General features: G+C 37.9%; 2 protein-coding genes across 3 annotated transcripts in view; both read left to right on the plus strand.

The window, feature by feature from the left end:
• The window catches only part of LOC121888667 (complement C3-like), a 59,300-nt gene that overhangs the window by 19,300 nt on the left and 19,275 nt on the right, over window positions 1-20,725 (plus strand). For both annotated transcript variants that reach the window (XM_042400258.1, XM_042400259.1), the window contains 11 exons: window positions 10,178-10,328; window positions 11,548-11,633; window positions 12,054-12,131; window positions 12,246-12,401; window positions 12,520-12,582; window positions 12,715-12,796; window positions 12,933-12,981; window positions 18,857-18,947; window positions 19,046-19,135; window positions 19,227-19,329; window positions 20,604-20,693. In XM_042400258.1, the coding sequence (XP_042256192.1) occupies window positions 10,178-10,328; window positions 11,548-11,633; window positions 12,054-12,131; window positions 12,246-12,401; window positions 12,520-12,582; window positions 12,715-12,796; window positions 12,933-12,981; window positions 18,857-18,947; window positions 19,046-19,135; window positions 19,227-19,329; window positions 20,604-20,693 (1,039 nt within the window). The remainder of the gene's footprint in view (window positions 1-10,177; window positions 10,329-11,547; window positions 11,634-12,053; window positions 12,132-12,245; window positions 12,402-12,519; window positions 12,583-12,714; window positions 12,797-12,932; window positions 12,982-18,856; window positions 18,948-19,045; window positions 19,136-19,226; window positions 19,330-20,603; window positions 20,694-20,725) is intronic.
• Window positions 2,045-6,775, plus strand: LOC121888709. The gene is made up of 8 exons (XM_042400261.1): window positions 2,045-2,108; window positions 2,828-2,933; window positions 3,403-3,486; window positions 4,034-4,102; window positions 4,486-4,578; window positions 5,439-5,529; window positions 5,719-5,778; window positions 6,068-6,775. Exons 1-8 carry the CDS (start codon window positions 2,077-2,079, stop codon window positions 6,286-6,288), a joined length of 756 nt encoding a protein of 251 aa, XP_042256195.1. The 5' UTR covers window positions 2,045-2,076; the 3' UTR covers window positions 6,289-6,775.

Below are 20,725 nucleotides of genomic sequence, written 5' to 3' on the forward strand. Positions count from 1 at the left end.
TTATTAATTGTAACTGTCAATGCTTTTATTATTTTTATTTATTTTTTGTTCTCATTGTCAATCCCTACACTTTAACTTTTTAGCATTGTTAATTTTATCTTGTTTTAAAATGACGTAGACATGTATTGTTCTTTTATTTCTATTTGATTTTAGTTGTGTCTGCATTCATTGTATGTCTGTACCTTGGCACCCTTGAAAATGAGGGTTCTCCCTCAATGTGTGTTCTGAGGTTTTAAAATAAATGTAAATAAATCAATATTCATACATACCGAGGCTACAGTTAGCTGTGTACTGATACTTATACAAACTGAGGCTACAGTCAGCTGTGTACTGATACTTATACAAACTGAGGCTACAGTCAGCTGTGTACTGATACTTATACAAACTGAGGCTACAGTTAACTGTGTACTGATACTTATACAAACTGAGGCTACAGTCAGCTGTGTACTGATACTTATACAAACTGAGGCTACAGTCAGCTGTGTACTGATACTTATACAAACTGAGGCTACAGTTAGCTGCACTGATACTTATACAAACTGAGGCTACAGTCAGCTGTGTACTGATACTTATACAAACTGAGGCTACAGTTAGCTGTGTACTGATACTTATACAAACTGAGGCTACAGTTAACTGTGTACTGATACTTATACAAACTGAGGCTACAGTCAGCTGTGTACTGATACTTATACAAACTGAGGCTACAGTTAGCTGTGTACTGATACTTATACAAACTGAGGCTACAGTTAGCTGTGTACTGATACTTATACAAACTGAGGCTACAGTTAGCTGTGTACTGATACTTATACAAACTGAGGCTACAGTTAGCTGTGTACTGATACTTATACAAACTGAGGCTACAGTTAGCTGTGTACTGATACTTATACAAACTGAGGCTACAGTTAGCTGTGTACTGATACTTATACAAACTGAGGCTACAGTTAGCTGTGTACTGATACTTATACAAACTGAGGCTACAGTTAGCTGTGTACTGATATTTATACAAACTGAAGCTACAGTTAACTGTGTGCTGATACTTATACAAACTGAGGCTACAGTTAACTGTGTGCTGATATTCATACAAACTGAGGCTACAGTTAGCCGTGTACTGATACTTATACAAACTGAGGCTACAGTTAGCTGTGTACTGATACTTATACAAACTGAGGCTATAATTAGTGTAGACCAAAACTACAGAAGAAGCATATCTGGATGGTGTTTTGGTCCAACAAAAACAATCCGATAATTTCCTGCAAGTAAGACACAGTACACAGTGGCATTGTCTTTTGTGAGGCAGAATATATGGTATTAGCAGCAACCATGCAGGAGAGACTGTAACTTGTGCCAGCCTGTATAAATCTTTGAGGATAACCAAAGTGGAATTTGTGGCTTTATGTAATTATTTTATAGAATATAGCTGTTACTAATTCTAATGCTGTTTCTAATGCTAATGTATGTACTACTACTACTAGTATAGTAGTAGTATTAATGCAATTACTGCTGTATTAGCTACTTAAGCTACTACTGGTTCAAGTACTCAATGTTCAGACTACTAGTAATATTACTTTACTAGTAGTAATAACTAAAAATTTAATTATACAATTCTCATATTTTATGTTAATTCAAATTCAATTAATTTAAATATCTTCCTTTTTGCATGAAGTAAGCACACAAATTTCCTTTAGAATATGAGCCTTTTTGGTTACATTAGAAAAGACAGAACAATGGTTATAAAATGTATATTAATACATGCAAGCATGGCAGTCACAATATTATCAGTAAAAATTTGTAATATTAATTTAGAAGTTAGGATATTCAAACATATTAAAATATTTTACTTTTGGATGCAATAATATTTTTGTGAAACAGGAGTTCAGCCATGCAATGATAAAATTTCCACACTGAATCAAAGATTGAGGGAGGAACACACCTTTCCTGACTTTTGCGGTCCCCATCTTACCTATGCCCATCCCCCACCCGCCCCGGTCACACAGTTTGAGCTGCTGACAGTCAGTAGGAACAGGCGCAGCAGCACAGACGGCAGCAGCACAGACAAACAGAGACTACAGACGGCTGATGGTTGCAGAGGGAGAACTAATGAAAACTAAGTAAGTACATGAAACTGTTTTAGTTATTATTAATTAGACTAAGCACTGTAGCTAACGTGTTTGAAAAAAATCTCACTCATTTTTATGGTTTTCTAATGATAACATGACCTAACTTGTCACCAGACATGCTTTGGAAAATTTTGTTGGCAAACTACAATTTTGAGCTGATATTTTAGGTTTTTTCAGATTATAAACTGGTTACTATCTTTTTAGCCACTTATTTTTACTTGGCTGGCCTCAGATACTGTATTACTGTAATATTCAGCAGTGCGGAAGGACAGTGAGGCTGAGGAGAGGAAAGAGGAATGTTTAAAGAGCATTTTTCACCTGTTACAGCCATCAGTAGCTAGAGTTAGCTCCCAATGTTGAGTAATTTACTAGAATAAGTTCTTAATTTAACTATAGGTCTAAAGGCTTTACGCACTTAACAGTTATACTGTAGTTAGAATATAGATTTTTTTTTAATCTAAAAAATTAAATAATGAATTACTCTTTGTTTTTCTTATTGTATTCACATGCAACCAGATTGCTGTAAATAGTTTTATTTTTATGTTTTATTTATTAATCCATTCATATAATTTCTGTTTTAGTGAGTAGCATAAAGGGACTACAAACTACGTTTTGTTATACAACCTTGTGTTATAAAATGATAATAATAAATGAATCTTGAATCTTAAGTCTGATGTTACATTAACTGTTTTATGTTTAACCTCCTGCAGACAGAGTGCACGATCCAGCAGGCAGAAAGCACACTTGCAACGCCTGAGGAAGCATCATCATGAATGCTTATCCAAGGACAGGGAGTTTGCAAATCACCTAACACAGGTAATGCTGGGGATCTGATTTTGATACAATATTCATGTAAAGATTTAAAAAATGACATTTTATACAATATTCTGATAAGTTTACATAAGTTAAGCCTCATATAGTATGTACTGAAGATAATTCTGATAGTTTTAGATGATTTTTGGTTTATTTCAGTCTATTTAGTTCATGGAAACTGGAACAGGATGTAGCCATCCAAATAATGTTTTAACAGTTATATATTGTTACTGTGATATAAAACTGCATGAACAGTACATGTACTGTGACTTGATAGATGTAATCCCTAGATTTTAACACTTATTTGGCAAAGACTCTGACCTGTCTTTTAAATATGGCCTCTTGCGCATTATGTTTGAGTTTTTAATTTAAAAAAGATGTGTATAGGAGTGCAGTGCTCTGGCTTTTCAGCTCTTTTTGAACTTCATGTTCTGGAGAAATGGTAATATATGTGTCTGTCTATATTGTTTAGCCCTTACGAAGAGCAAACAAAGGTGGGAGGACCTTATCACCACCAGAGGTTTCATCTGAGTTACATGCAGCTTCCAAGAGTTTGGTAAGTGTCAAACAAGTGCTGATTTTAGCATGTTTCATATGACAGGCCTTGTAATAGTTTACTTCATCCTGGCTTTTATGCCTGTTATGTTATAGATTTACAATGGATCAAACTGATTTTATTGTAAATCAGTTTGATCCATTTGAATGTCCTAACTGGCCGCGAGCAGCACTGTGCAGCGCCCTGTTTCTATTTACTTCCTGTGGTTCGCATTGAAAGTGCTTCATGACTGAGGAACAGCTGATTCATTTAGATCAAGTGAGGAGTTATCTCTACGATATCTCCTCATTTCACTAGAAAAACATCACCATGACCTAAAAACTTTGATGGAAGCACACCGTGCTTAAATTCTTTGAGTAATACAGCAAATTTAGCTCAATATTATAACTGCTTAAGTTTTCTATGAAAGAAATTATAAATTTACATAAAAAATCTTTACGAGCTACTACTACTATTAGTAGTTTAAGCTTGGATAAATTAATGTATTGTGTGAACTTCATGTTCTGAAGAAATGTTAATAAGTGTGTCCTCTGTCTATGTTGTTTAGCTGTTAGGAAGTCCAAACCAAGAGGAGGAGACCTCATCACTATCATCACTGTCAGAAGTTTCATCTGAGGTACTTGCAGTTTCCAAGAGTTTGGTGTCAAACAAGCACTGATTTTATCTTGTTCCATATGACAGGCCTCCTAATATTTTACTTTACCCTGTTATTGTTACTAGCCATTTAAAGTGCAAGTATCCTTCCAAGTAATTAGAAATTGCTGTAGTGAGTGTGCAGCTACAGTGAGATTGCACTATGTTTGAGATGTAGATGTTTGAAAAATAATTAGGTTGTGTGCAAGCTATCACCAAACATAAAACTACATGTGGCAAACATTGTCTACCTGTGTGCAGCTTTACATTTTACTTCACTATTGTTACCAAAAGGAATATCTACTGCAGTAAGTACTTCTGCCAGTTTTTACTGCCACTTTACATAGTTTTTTCCCCACATTGCAGATACCCCTGGATTTGAGCACCCCTAAAAGCTCACACTCTGATGCTAATGATGACCCAGATGTACCACCCCTGAGAAGAACTGACAGCATATTTGTAAGTTTGCATAATGAAATTAGCAGGATACATAACTCTATAAGAGAAAATAAACTTAACATTCACTCCAAATTAATCATTTGGTAAATAAAGTAGTCAAAGGAACCTCTATATAGCTGTGAAGTGGGGGGAGCTTTTTTGGACACGCTTGGTTCCAGAAGTAAAAATCCCATGAATTTTTCCCATAGACAACATTAAGTTACTCTCAGTTTAACCTCTACTGTTTGGATCAACATGAAACTCTGCTGGTTGAATTGTCAGAACAAAACATGAACAACTATGTTATAAAACATCTGGGTCTTTATTAAAAAGTCAAAGCTTCAAGACCATGGACATTAAAAATTTAAGGGTGGACATTAACTACGACTCCCAAAGTGCATTTCAGCAAGAAACAACCAATCACAGAGCTTTAAATATGGTCATGTGTGCCACTAACAGCTAACAGAAACTAAAGATTAGCATGTTTAAAAACTGATTTTACAGTCTACAGATTAAATCATTTCACTTTGAATTTCTGGGTCACTTTGGGTGAATTCAGTAACTATGGTGACATGTTTTGTTTACAACTTCAGTAACAAAGCGTTTTAAATTCATCACGCTCTCATTCACACCACTGACTGGCTTCTCCATAGCAACAGTGGCCGGGGCTCATGGGTATTATTCTTAGCCATTTGTCGGAAAGTAAGTATAAACATGGCCATGGGAAGTAGGCGTGCTGGGGGGGTCCAAGGTGCAGCACCCCCGCCTTCAGGTATTGCCCAGGTTTTAAGGGGTCTCACAGACAATTTAAGATTTTCATACCTGATTAATATTTCTTGCAGGTCATTTAATTATAAACTTCTTGTTTTTTTCTTTTGCAGCTCACCAAAGAACACCTTGAACAGATGTCCAAGGTGTCTGATGGATCAGATGCGACTCAAAATCAGACCTGCGCTACAGATGTGGTAGTTGGTAAGTACGGAGTCTGATGTACCTCCAGATGTGTAAGTCGTTTTGGATAAAAGCATCTGCCGAATGTATGAATGTAATTGTAAAAAAAGAGATAAGGTTATGTTTTTAAGTGCTTTAGATGGTTTTGATTCAAACAGTAAAGGTGTGTTGCCAGTTAGCTGTTAATTTATTGTATTAATGTTTTAACAGGATCCTTAAGATCTAAGAGAAGATGGCGAGCTGAGTCTGACAGCGGTGACCCTAAAACAGGTATTTGACAAACTAAATGCAGTGAAATATGTTCACATTAGTATATCATTTTTTTTTTAAAACATCAGGTTGGGTACCACACCAGTTAATACAACTGCTACTGGAGAAAAAATAGGTTATTGTGCTTCTTTTTTTTTAAAACTTGGTGTCAAAATATTAGCTTTCAGGACATTGTTAGATGAAATTTCACATTTGAATAAATTAATAAGGCTGATTGATCACTGAATAATCTTTTACATTGTTAGTCTACCCCCCTGATTGTCTCTTTTTTTCTGTCTTTCTTTCTAAGAAACCTCAATGAGGAGGTGGTCGTCTGAAGAGGTACACGCTGTGGAAAAGACACTAATGGCCTTCATAGAAGCAAGTAAAGTACCACGAAAGTCAGATTGTCTTGCCTGCATTACGGCTTCACCAGAAGCACTTAAAAGACGAAGCTGGACGATGGTAAAAAGCTATGTTAGAAATCGTTTCATTGCCACTCTTTATGTAAGTACAAGAAAAACTAACTGAGAAGACTGCAGTTCTTGCACGTTCTTAAATGTGTGGATACATGTGTTTCTCTTTGGACTTGTTCTCAATTATGTTGATAAGTATGATGCTCTTTGCTGTTGTTCTTAATGTGTTGCTCTGTAGAGCAACAAGAACAGTCAGTCATGGGATGCTGCTCTTTCTGGTTCTATCTATGTTCTTTATTCAGGCCCCAGAGGAGAACTTTTCTCCTGCTTCCTCTGCTTCTCTGAGCTTTTCTGTGCAGAATCTGTCCAAATATCACCTGGTTGGTGGCGTCACCACCAGAGTCCAGAGACCAGCTGATGAGTCAGCTCATTAATACACTGTACTATGGAGGGAACATATCTCCAGTACATTACTTCTCGTGACGTGAACTTAAAATGGAAGCAGAGTGAGGCTTGTAGGATGTAACGGGGCGGATGTTTGAAGTAAATTCAAAGGCCATTTTGAATAAATGTTTTGTGAAAATAAAAGCTTAATTTGTCTTTGCGTTTTGTACAGTAGGCTTTGTTTTCCTCCAAGCAACAGCATTTTAGAAACTCAGTCTGGTGTGTTTTGGGAGAAAACATGATGCCTGGTAGTTTAGATCATCACATTCAGTAAAAAGTCATAATTGTTTCTTTGTTAACCAGGTTTGGTTTTTGTCATACCTGTTGGAGCTCAGTTGGGAAACTATTCAATTTTACAATTATTTTATTTGCAACGTGTTCAATCATATTAAGTAAACAAGCATCTATAAATAAAATATAAAAGTAAAGCAACAGCAAGAGAAACAGCAAAAAAAATCCATTTGGACTGATAGATGTGAAATGTCTGTCTGTAGTAGATATCTAAAACTCATCATGCTTAACTTTTGGCTATTGAAAGAACCTTGTGTGTGGACGGTAGTGTGTTGTGTGAATGGATTGTGTGGTGTTCTGGGTAACAGTGTCCTTGTCTGGAAATAACATCTTTAATGTTGAACCAATATAACCAATATGTTCGGGTGAAGCAGCAAGACTGATTTCTCAAAGAGGCCATCATGTTTATCAACCATTTAATTATATGTTTGCCTAACAACTATATTTTATAATCTGAATCTGATCTGTTTATGTTTTTGAAGGGAAATCTGGCAGTCTGGATTTTTAGATTCAGTGTTTATGTAATATAATATTAAGGTTAAATCCAAAATTAGTTAATTAAATGCTTGTCATGAACTGTGCTGTGTTTAACAGTGGTGTTGATTGTATATTAATAGACATAACATGATGTCCCCATGGGAGGTAAATTCCTGACTTAACATGATGAGTCCCCTGAAGGCTCAAAATTCAGGTTTAAATTTTTTTTGAGAGTTATTGAAGTTTCAAGTGATTTTCATGTTCAGAAAAATTTATGATGATTTTAGCAGTTAAAATTATGTTTCTAGACCCTTCAGAAAGGGTGGATCCCATCAGGCTGCTGCCAGTCATTGGTCCCCGGCATGTGATAAAAACCCGTATGCGTGTGTGTGTGTGTGTGTGTGTGTGTGTGTGTGTCGCGCCAGCGCCGAGTGTGCACCCTCGAACGCCTAGCGTGAAGAAAAGAGTTCGGACAGTGGGGAAAAGTTTGTGGAAGTGCAGGACCGCGGGACACAAGTGCGGGACACAGTTTTAACCGGAGCATGGCTCCGCAGGAACAGTGCAAGCGCTGCGCGCTGTGCGCTCCCGGCACCGGCGCTCTCTCTTACGGCCAAGAGAGAGAGAAACGCACGCCGGTTAGGGCATGACGGAGCGTTCACGGGCGCCCCGTCACACTGAACCACCATTAAGCAGTTGACCGCTAGCTAATCCCTGCTCCCCTAGTTACTGTTGCTAAGCCTGTCAAGCTTTCCATTCTTGCATGGCACATATGTGGTTTACAATACTCAGTGTAGCACAAATTTTAATCATGTTTCCAGAAAATTGGCTAAAGAAAATGAGAATGCAGGCCTTAATGCATGTTTTCATCAGCTACTGTTGCCTTCAAATGTTAGGAATCGGGCACATCAAGATACAAAGTTACTGGTGCTAATTCTCCAGTTTGGTGCTATGACACCATTGCAGAAGATGAGGGTGCAACAAGCTGACGTAACTGAAAGAACGCTAGTCAAACCTCAAACAATGGAAAACCATGTGGAAATGTGATGGACATATTACATTTATATTTGTCTCATGTATTAATCTGGGGAACGGTATAGTCTCCTCATCTGTCTACATGGTATTTGTAGTTTCTTTAATGAAGCAGAAGCTTAAATGACATTTAAGTCACATGCTTCAGGTTTCTATTGTACTTTGTTGCATTTTGATTTTATCAATATACCATCTTTTCCACCTCAGCCAAATGTAAAAACTCTTTTTCAAAATTTCAGGGTTTTTTATGCACAAATTGAAAATGTACAACAGGTGGATAATGCACTTAATGATAACAGTGACAGATTGAAAATTTGCAGAAAGTTTTAAATATGAGACAGAAGTAGATAAAAGCAGGCAAAAGCATTTCTAGCCAGTGACCATCAGTTTTGCAAGCTAGCAAATTTATCAGCTGAGGCAAAGTAGATAATTAATCTGACGTTTGCTGTAGAGCTAGTTAGTCCTAGTTTCATAAAGTTGCTTTCAAACGAACAACATTGAAATTCTGTGTTTTGAATCGGCAGGGCAGAATGCAGCCACAATGACTCCCAGCTGCCTCCGATCCTTCCAACCTGTAGGCTACACCACAGGCTACTAATATCAACCAAGTGTATAGGTGTACCATTCAGGAAACTCTGATGCCAGTAAAATCAACTCCTGTATTGTTTCCCAATGCTCTTCCTTAACTGTGGTTTCTGTGATTGCTATGGTCACATGGCAAACCATGGCAGCAAGTTGGAAAAGCTGAACCATAATGAACTCTAACTCTGTAGAAGAATAGGTACTCTAATAGAATAGGTACCCAGCAGTTAAAAAGTAACTACAGTTTAAGTTCTTTATAAGTACCTAAGTTGTTGCCCCCTTATTCCATAGCATCACATCTTGTTCCCCTCTACCTATGTATATGTATTGGTATGCACTGTACTGGTACACCATTAGTAAAAAAGATTACACTGTAACTACGGAGTAATTAAGCTGTACGTTGTGGGCTGTAATTTAAAGCGTCACCAAAGTTACCAAAGATCTGTGCACATTCAAAAGAGCGGCAGCTGCCCTTCCTCTCCTTGTCGCTCCAGCCTTGGCGGCATAGCAGCCATCACTTTTACACTGAAATCAAAGGAGGCGGCAGCAACAACTACTTGCTGTCTGAAGGCACCTTTAAAAAATAGTAAAATCAGACTTATTTTGTTGCAACATAACTGTGTAACAGTGTTTCACTTTTAACAGGACTAGAGAAATTCCTTTGTGGATACGGAATAACTTGTGTTTGTTGTGTAAAATATTCTGGGGTTGCTGGAATGTGACTAGCGTTAGCCTAACATCATGTTTCCAGGTTTGAATTAGTTAATTATGTGCTCTTTGGCCATAAAAGTAAGTTCAGTAAAATCTGTTGCCACTGTAGATAGTACTGTAGACAGACATGCAAACAATTGCAACTTACAATAGAGCAGATAAACACACACTCCTCATTCTTTTTCTCTTGTGTTTATGCATAACATCATTACCCCACACCCCAACAGTAACCAACTCAGTAACTCAGTAACTAGGCTCAGTATGGCTCATAAGGCAAAGAAGATGGTAAGAGAGGGAACAATCCAGACTTGTCTCAGGTTCAAATACTGCTCTAACATACAGAGTGGATATTGAAAATGAATGAGTTGCTGTCTTCTCCCCCATTTTAAAGCCTTTTGTGTTCATTTTTACTGTCTGCCTGTTCTCTCATTCTCTTCTTCCTCCTTCCTTCATCTTCTCCTACTGTCCAGAGTCTGCCAGGCAGTAAAGACAGAGCTGTTGCCTACCTGGAAAAGCGTCTGCCTAGCCTCACCAACCCATATGCTGTTGCCATGACATCATATGCCCTGGCCAATGAAGGCAAACTGAACCGGCAGATCCTCTACTCCTTTGTTTCTCCAGGTGTCGTCACACAATAATATTGTTAATCATATTCAGAAACAGCATCTATAGATGGACATTGACATGGCCAAAATAATCTGATGATTTTACTTTATCACAGACACAGGAATATCAGTATCAGTGAATACATTAGACAATAAAAACTGCAGTAGAGAAATACCAACAATATATCTGAGCTAATTAAGAAACAGTATCTCATTTACATGGATTGTCCACCAGAACAAATGTTATTTTTGAACATTGTTCAAGACATTCAAAAGCAGTGGTGGAAGAAGTATTCAGATCCCAGAAATACTGTTGTCTAAAAATACTCCATTACATGTAATAGTCCTGAGTTAAAAATGTTATTTAAGTAAAAGTACAGAAGTATTATCAGCTAAATACACTCCAACTATCAAAAGTAAAAGTATCCATAATGCAGACTGGCTTCTTTTAGAGTGTTATATTTTATTGGTAGCCTATATTATACTGTTTGTTTTTATCACTAACAAATACATGTAAGAACATTTTAATGTTGTAGTTTATCTTGTCATAGATTAATAGTCATAGTACTGCATCATATTACATAAGTGTCATCATAAAATCATATGTTTCTTTATGATAATAATAATAGTAATAAACTTTATTTCATAGCACCTTTCATACAAAGTGCATAACAAATTTTAAACAGAAAAGAGCAGACAACTGAAACAACAGTTAGAATATCAAAATATAATATTTTATGTGAAATCTTAATCTAAAAGCAACCAGTAACTATTAGAGGCAAATAATTGTAGTGAAGTAAAATAATAATAATAATTCAATAATAAAAACAACAACATTAAGTAGAAATACAAAGTAGCATAAAATGGAAATATTCAAGTAAAGTACAAGTACCTCAAATGTGTATTTATAGACAGTACTTGAGTAAATGTACTTAGTTACAATCCGCCACTGTTCAAAAGTGTGCTGCTAGGTATGAATACAAGAATTTTGAAATTTTAATCAATCTTTATCAGAAATGTTTGGTAATGTTAGGTGTTAATGTTAAAAGACAAATATCTGATATTTTTAACTCTTAAATATCAATGTCAGTATCGGCCTCATCAGTCAGATTTTTTATTTAATTTTTCACAGATTAGGTTAGACATTTTAAGATTAGGGATTGGGAATTTAATAGTCGATTAAGCTTTTCACAGGTACAGCATAACAATAAAAAATATTTGTCTGTCTCCTTCAGATTTATCCCACTGGCCTGTACCCAAGGGACGTGAGTACACCCTAGAAGCCACAGCTTATGCCCTTCTGGCTTTGGTCAAGGCTGAGGTGAGTACGTCCCAGTTATGTGTGTTTCACCAGCACGTCATGTTACAGAAAACATACAAGAGAGTCATTATTCTTATTAGCTCACTTAAAGGGCAGATGGTTGGTGAAGAGAGTCATTTCCGTGACTGGAAACCAAAGTCAGTGAAATATGTCTCTCAGTAATGTCAAATGTAAAAATGAAGCAGATATTATGTTTTATTGTGATTGATTGATTCTATCAGACAAGTTTCGAGTCTCAGCAAGATGACTGTGTCATAATAATAGGAAAAATTGATTTGGTAATCTAACAATCTATGGTAGGCTTTAGAAACTGACAGGAAATAATTTAAAGTATAACCATAACAGAATTAAGATTTAAAAAATCAAATACACAGCCAATCAAACAGATTTCAACCCTTTTCTTGCCTTCTGTTAATAAAGGCCTTTGAGGATGCCAGACCTGTTGTGAGATGGTTCAACAAACAGCAGAGAGTGGGTGGAGGCTATGGATCAACTCAGGTAACACAGACCTCTCTGTCAATCTTGATACTGTACATTCATATACCACTATTTGTGCATCAACTGCATTTTTGTTAAGTTCTTTTGCCCCCCACCCACTCTTTTTCCCTCCAGGCTACCATAATAGTGTATCAGGCCATAACTGAGTACTGGGCAAATGCACAAGAACCACAGTATAATCTGAATGTCGACATCCTATTGCCAGGCAAGCCAAAGCCTGACCAGTTCAACTTCAACAAGGAGAACCACTATGCCACCAGAACATCTAAAGTGAGACACACACTCATCATGCACAAACACACATATCATACCATCATGCATTCTGCTCTTTGCGTGTTTCCCCCGCTGACCCGTGCGTGTGTTTGTGTCTTTATTTAAATCACAACAGTTCAATGGTATAAACCAAAATGTGAAAGTGACTGCTGTGGGCACCGGAGAAGCAACGCTGAAAGTAAGTAAAAAAACAATATTTTTGTTCGGATCATCTGTTGTGTATCGATGTGTCCCTTTGGAATTCCAGATTATTTAATTTCATTTATCACAATGAATGCAATATTAAAATGCACTTTTGTCTATGTGACAGATGGTGTCACTGTATTACGCTCTGCCTAAAGAAAAGGAGAGTGACTGTCAACAGTTTAACCTGTCTGTGCAGCTCGTCCCAGGTAATTCTGTCTCTTCCACTTTATATATTAGTCTTTATTTGTTGCTTTTTGTGTTCCTTAAGTTTTTTTCTTTAATGAGAAAAACTATATAAAATACTAATAAACCAAATACTACATCTACTGTTTGCTCCTCCAGAGAAAATGGAAGATGATGAGAAGATATACAAGCTGAAAATAGAAGTTTTGTGAGTACAATCAAGACGTAACACTGACTTGTGTTTCAGCAACATGGCTTTATACAGAACATTTTCTAACAAGCTATGGTCCTTCATTATTTCACTTCTTCCCTGCTCTTTCTGTTGCTCTCCTTTGTCGCTCACCCGCCAGAAGCTGTGTCAGAAATTGCCTTTTTATCTAGTTTTGAACCAGTTTTATGCCATATATATTTTAATATACTTTTAGTTATTGTAGAATATCTACCCCCTGAAGACAGAACTTTGAAAAAAGGATCAGCTGGTTGACAGCTTTATCTCAATCATCACCGCCCAGGCAAAGCATATCTCCCATATGCAGTCCTCTAGCCTTATCGCCCAGGCGGCTCGATCGCTCTCCTCACTGATGTCACAACTGATCTCGGCCTCTACTACCACCCTTCCTTAGCTGCCTTAAATGCACACTGGCACTGCCCACCCAGAGAGTCCTGCAGCCGAAGCGGGTGGCCATTCCTCCGAGCGAGAGCTGGTTCCGGGGGCACATATCTGGTTGAGGAGGAGCCTTGGCTGCTGTTTTTTCCAAACAGTTTATGCCGCTCTGTGGACATAGGCGAGTTCAACGCTTTTGAGGCGTACATGACTAATCCTTTTTACTTTGTGTTCATTTACCGCCCACCTGGCCCAATTAATGGCTTCCTAATTGAATTTGCTAAGTTGTTATCCTCTGTGGTTGTTAGACTTGCCAAAGTTCTCATAGTCAGTGATTTCAATTTTCATGTTGATGATGCATCAGATAAATTTGCCGCTGAATTCTTAAGTACAATGCAGTTTTTAAAATTAATGCAACATGTATCAGGGCCAACCCACAATCATGGTCACACTCTTGATTTGGTTTTTATCTTGGGTCTGAATCTTAATAGCATATGCATTGATGACTTTTTTGTGTCCGACCACAAATGTATTATTTTTGATATTGTTTTCAATGCTGACACCCAATCCATCAAATGCACAACCCATTCTCACACTCTCAACAGCCATTCTGCAGACAAATTTGGCTCTGTCTTTGCAGATCTCAGTAAGGGTATGGTTTTGCCTGCTCAGACCAACGATTTAGTCTGCTCCTTTAATAACCTGTTTGTCAACCCTAGATGTTGTTGCTCCACTTAAAAACAAAACAATTACATATACAGCTAACTCATCCCCTTGGATGAATGACAACATACGCTGTCTTAAAACAGAGTGCAGAAAGGTTGAGTAGAGGTGGAAAAACACTATACTTGAGGCTCATTTTATTCACATGACAGAACTACTTTCATCTTTTAATAAGAAGGTGAAAGAGGCAAGTACTGCTTATTTTTCTAATCTAATTGATTGCAACAAAAATAATCCCAGAGCTTTATTTAACGCTATCAATAGATTAGTGAACCCTGCCCCTCCACCTGTCTTTTCAAATACTGACTGTGAAATGTTTTTATCTTTTTTTGTAGACAAGGTCACCGATATAAGGTCAATATTGCCTTCTCATACCACTAAGAAGGCTGTCAAGCTCATGCTTCATTATTGTGCAAGTTTAGCCCAATATCATTGGAAGATCTCACAGCCATTGTCTCCCAAACGTGCCCCTATTCTAGCTCTCTTGATATTGTTCCAACTTTTCGTTTTAAAGATGTTTTTTCTTCATTAGGACCATTCTTACTTTCCATTGTAAATAGCTCTCTTAGCTCTGGCTGTGTGCCTGATTATTTTAAGCATGCAATTGTTCAGTCACTCTTAAAAAAGCCAAGCCTCGACCCATTGCTGCCCAATAACTACAGACAGATATCCAAACTTCCTTTTATTTCCAAGGTCTTGGAGAAAGTAGTGTATAAACAACTTATACAGGTCCTGGAAGACAATGAAAAAGTACAGCAGTGTATCCGCCCATTAGCAGTAAATGTTAAGCAAGCCTAAAAAAACTTTGAGGATTGGAACACTTTCTGTCACATAAAGAAAGTGTTCCAATCCTGTTTCTTCCATCTAAGAAACATTGCAAAAATAAAAGCCATATTATCCTATCAAGATCTGGAAAAAAATAATTCATGCTTTTGTGTCCTCCCGTCTTGATTATTGTAATGCACTGTTCACAACCCTGAGTCGCTCTTCTGTGTCTCGGCTCCAGTTGGTCCAAAATGCGGCTGCCAGACTGCTAACTAATACACAACCTAGGGCACACATCACACTAGTGTTGGTCAACCTACATTGGTTACAAATAGAATGCAGAATTGATTTTAAAATTCTTTTAATTACATATAAAGCACTACACAGGCTGGCCCCACTTTATATCTCTGAATTATTGTGTCCCCAGGCCACAGTGAGATCACTGAGGTCTACTTGCCAATGCCCTCTGGCTGTCCTGAAAGCTAGGCTGAAGACCAAGGGTGACCATGCTTTTGCAGTTATGGCCTCCACCCTCTGGAACCATCTTCCCCTAGTGATAAAAAACGCTGAGTCAGTAGTTTTAAGAAGCTCTTAAAAACTCACCTGTTTCATAAGCACTTTATCTCGTAATGTGTGATTGCTCTCTGTGTTGCTTTCATTGTTTTTATTGTTAGGGCCTGAGCCCAAAGGGCGAAGACCCTATTGTTTTTCGTGTGTTTGTTTCTTTCTTATTATTCTTTCTTTATTAACATGCCACTTCAACCCTAAATTTGACCCCCTAAACATGCTCAAAAAATCACCAAATTTGGCACGCACATCAGGTCTGGTGAAATATTTGATAAAATGTAAAAATTAAGCCCCAAAGTGCCAAAATGTGCTCGAGAGCGCCACCTATGTATCTAAAACGGCCGCCACGGCCCGTAGGAATGTCGTAGAGAGATCAAACCAAACTCAATTATTCGTCTCATCAAGCCCTACAAATCATACACTGACACCCCTGACCTAAATCCAACAGGAAGTCTGCAATCTCAATTTCAAAGTACAACTTTGTGCCAATTTTGGACCTTGAATAAACGCTATCTCCTCCTAGGGCGTTAATGGTATCGGCTTCAAACTTTAATACATGACTTATCACACTGTGCTGAACAAAAGTCATTAAAAACTTTGTAATAACTCAAACGGTTTAGATCTAGTAAGCCCTGAAAGTTGGAGTGCGACATCACACCTTACAATGTAAACCAATGGGGAGGCAATCTCTGGGCATGGACTTTGTGCCAAACTGGGGCATCTGACATCTAAACTATAAGTCCGACCACTTTCAAACCTGTATCAATGGATTTGTGACGAAAATTCCTACAAAAAAATGTGATTTTCATGTAGGATTTGGCCATAGTCATGGGATTTATGAGGATATTTCACAAGAAGAGTATTCTGAAATCCTTCTCTCCAGCTGAGAGGGAGAGAGAGAGAGAATGGGAGGGGGGGGATGGGTAAAGTAAGACCTGTCAGCCCAAGTCTGAAAACATCTACATGCCTGTGACAGAAGGCCTTGGACTGCGCCACACTCCAGTTACTTAATGTTTCTACACATGTGACAGCAGTGTTCAATCCTTACTTTTTTTTCAAGGAGTACATGTGCTCCTAAATGGAAAAAAATTAGGAGCACACATATAACTTTAGGAGCACACTGAAAAATGTTCAAGTAACAGTTTCTTAAAGAAAACAATTACATACATATTTACAATTTACCACATACATATTTAAACTCTGTGTGTGTGTATGTATGTAAATCACAATTTATGTTGTTTTTAGTGCTCGATTATGGCAAAAATCATAATCACAATTTTTTTGTTCAATATTGAGATCATGATTATTTAACATAATTACTTTTTCATTTTTGCCAGTTGCCGATGTTGATATATGCACATATTTTTTCCACTTGGCTGAGGAGACTATTACACATGCAATCATATATTGTACCAATGATCAAGAAAGACTATAGCCTATATGAGCGAAGAACTTTAATGCTGAGCTACTGAACTCCAGTCTTCCTAAGTTCTTCCTTCATATCTTGTCTTTCTTGATCATAGTATGATCTATGCTTGCATGCATAATAGCCTCCTCAGCCAGCTGGTAAAAATATGTGCATATATCGGCATCGGCAATCGGCCACAATGAGTTGGAAACATCAGCATATCGGATATCGGCAAAAATCCAATGTTGTGCATCCCTAGTTAAAAGTCTTTACATTCCTAAAAATAGACTTGATGAAAATTAGGAAATTAATTTGTTTTACACACAACTCATCAAGGGTTTACAATTTACTAATTGAAATTCAAGTGAATGGGCACAAAACTTGCATGATTTTTATGACACAGGTGTGAGCAAGGCAGCCATGTCTCACCCTGCAGAAAATTCTCATCCTCACACCGTTGAGATTTGATGTTTCACCATGACAGAGGAAGTTGCTATAACTTTATTGTAAATGCTCCAATCTGCACCAAACTTTACATGTTTGATAAGACTCTCGGCCTGAACACGTGTACATGACAATATTCCATCAGTGATGCAAACTGGCTGAATAGCGCCCCCTACGAAATTTCAGTAAAGCAGCCCCAACAGTGGGCAAAACAGTGGACAAAGGAAGCGATGTTTATCTCCTTCTTGCACTGTCTGAAAACAGCCTGGGTCTGAAGACATCTACATGCCTGTCACAGAAGCCCTTCGATTGCGCCGCGGCCCGACGTGTGCAAGGGCGCGAAGGCCAGTTCAACGCTGCTTGCAGCTTTAGTTGTATCTGACTTCCGCGTAGTTTTTATGGTTTATTGTTTTTATATTGATATTACGTGTTGTTAAACTTTTTTTTTTTCTTTTTATTCTATTTTATTTTTCTCTCAATTGTTTGCATTGTACAGCACCTTGTAACTCTGGTTTTGAAAGGCACTTCATGAAAAAAGTTTACTTACACTCAGTTTTACCATAATTTTTAATTGCATGCAGGATGCAGAAGAAGGGCAAAATCAGCAATGATTTTTAATCGCCCTGCCCCTCGAGTCCCTGATTTATTTCTTCATTATCAACCCTCACCTCACACTTTTCTTGCTTCTTTCTCCTAATTTAAAATGTTTTTTGAAACATCTGAAATCTTTAAAGATACAGACGTGGCCAAAATTATTGGTACCCTTTCATTTTAGTAAAATAATGCACCACTCACCTTGAACAGTGTTTTGATTGAGATTGAGATTGAGAACTCAACAAATATAAATACAAATACTGGGCTCTCTGCACATCCCTACTATCACAGCATTTTGGGGTGAAACACACAGCCCAGTGTCGGAAAGCTGTATCTTAGTCGCAGGTTATGGGTCTTCCAGCAGGATAATGACTCCAAACATACATCCAAAAGCACCCAAGAGTGGATGAGAGGAAAATGTTGGACCGTTCTGAAGTGGCCTGCTATGAGTCCTGATCTTAATCCTATTGAACATCTGTGGAAAGAGCAAAAACTTGTAGTTGGGAGACGGCACCCATCAAACCTAAGAGAACTGGAGCAGTTTGCTCAAGAAGAGTGGGCTGAACTACTGGTGGAGAAATGCAGAAACCTTATACAGAGTTACAGAAAGCGCTTGACTGCAGTTTTTGCCTCCAAAGGCTGTGTTACAAAATATTAAGTTAAGGGTACCAATATTTTTGGCCATGTCATTTTCATTTGTTTTATTGTATTAAATAATATGTTAAGTTGTAAATCAAAAGCAAAGTTTCAGTTATATTCAATGTCAAATAACGAATGATGGATACTATATACTCCTGTCAGTTTCACCTTAATACAGAGAAAAATAAGTTGGTTTTTTTTTAAGATGGAAGATACCAATATTTTCAGCCATGTCTGTATTTGATTTGATATTTGATTAAAAAAGCTTCCCTTCACTTTCTTTCTCTCCATCTTTTTTATTCTGTTTTTTAAAATATTCTGTCCATTTTCTGTGTTCAGCTTTAAGGACAAGGAGCGTGATGCAAAAATGTCAATCTTGGATATTGGCTTGCTAACTGGCTTCACCGTTAACACAAAAGACCTCGATTCAGTAAGAGTCTTTACAGATATGCACATACCCATATAGAGATGTGTTTTATGGTCTAGAAAGTTGTCTTATCATGTTTGTGTGTATGTTTGTGTGTGTAGTTGTCCAAAGGACATGCCCGCACTATTGCAAAATATGAGATGAACACGGTCCTGTCAGAAAGAGGCTCACTCATCATCTACCTGGACAAGGCAAGGCATCAGTATTACCTCCCTCTACCCCTTTTCTCTCTGCCTTGTTCTATTTATCTCTGTCTCACCTCTGTCTTACATCTCTCCATAGGTTTCTCGTGAACGTCCAGAGGAGATTGCTTTTAGGATTCATCAGAAGCTGAAAGTGGGCGTCTTACAACCAGCTGCTGTGTCTGTCTATGAATACTATGAACGTGAGTCTCAAAGACACTTATACTATATGCTGCCTCTGTGAGCTTCATGATTTTTCTTTGCTGCTGATAAATGTTCCGAGTTATTAACAGGATGAATAAGCAGACATTATTAGATTCCCAAAGTATTTTATGTTCATTTTGTGATGTACTGCAATCAGCACAAAATATTTAGGGCCTCAGCCCCAAAGGGCGAAGACCCTATTGTATTTCATGTGTTTGTTTCTTTCTTATTAGGGCCTGAGCCCCAAAGGGGCGAAGACCCTATTGTATTTCGTGTGTTGTTTCTTTCTTCTTCTTCTTCTTTCTGTATTATTACGCCACTTCAACCCTTAATTTGACCCCCTAAACATGCTCAAAAACTCACCAAATTTGGCACACACATCAGGTCTGGTGAAAAATTTGATAAAATGTAAAAATTATCCCCCAAAGTGCCACAAGGTGCTCTATGGCGCCACCTATGTATCTAATATGGCTGCCACGGCCCGTAGGAATGTCGTAGAGAGATCCAACCAAAACTCAATTATTCCTCTCATCAAGACCTACAAATCATATGTAACACCCCTAACCTAAATCCAACAGGAAGTCCGCAATATACCCATCAAAGTACAACTTTGCGCCAATTTTGGACCCCCAAGAAACGCTATCTCCTCCTAGGGCGTTAATGGTATCAGCTTCAAACTTCAATACATGACTTATGACACTGTGCTGAACAAAAGTTGTTAAAAACTTTGTAATAACTCGGACGGTTCAGATATTGTAAGCCCTGAAAGTTGTAGTGCCACATCACACCTAACAATGTAAACCAATGGGGTGGCAATCTCTAGGCATGGACTTTGTGTCAAACAAATGGTTCTGATGTCTAAACTATAAGTCCAAGCACCATTGAGATTTGATGCTTCGCCATGACAGAGGAAGTTGCTATAACTTTATTGTACATGCTCCAGTCTGCACCAAACTTTACACGTTTGATAAGAGTCCTGGCCTGAACACGTCTACATGACAATATTCCATCAGTGATGCAAACTGGCTGAATAGCGCCCCCTACAAAATTTCAGCAAAGCAGCCCCAGCAGCAGGCAAAACAGTGGACAAAGGAAGTGATGTTTATCTCCTTCTTGCATTGTCTGAAAACAGCCCGTAGATGTCTGAAGACATCTACATGCCCGTGACAGAAGACCTTCGATTGCGTCGTGGCCCAACGTGCATAGAGGCGCGAGGGCCCGTTCATCGCTGCTTGCAGCTTTAATTTTTAAATATCTTTCTTTCTCATTGCAGAGACACGTTGTGTGAAATTCTACCATCCACAGAGGACAGCTGGCAAGCTTTTGAGGCTCTGCAAAAATACTGAATGCACATGTGCTGAAGGTAAGCAGGATGAAGTCTCATGGATGATCAAA

The sequence above is a fragment of the Thunnus maccoyii genome, chromosome 2 (genome assembly GCF_910596095.1).
Source record: "Thunnus maccoyii chromosome 2, fThuMac1.1, whole genome shotgun sequence".
In the NCBI taxonomy this organism is placed as follows: Eukaryota; Metazoa; Chordata; class Actinopteri; order Scombriformes; family Scombridae; genus Thunnus; species Thunnus maccoyii.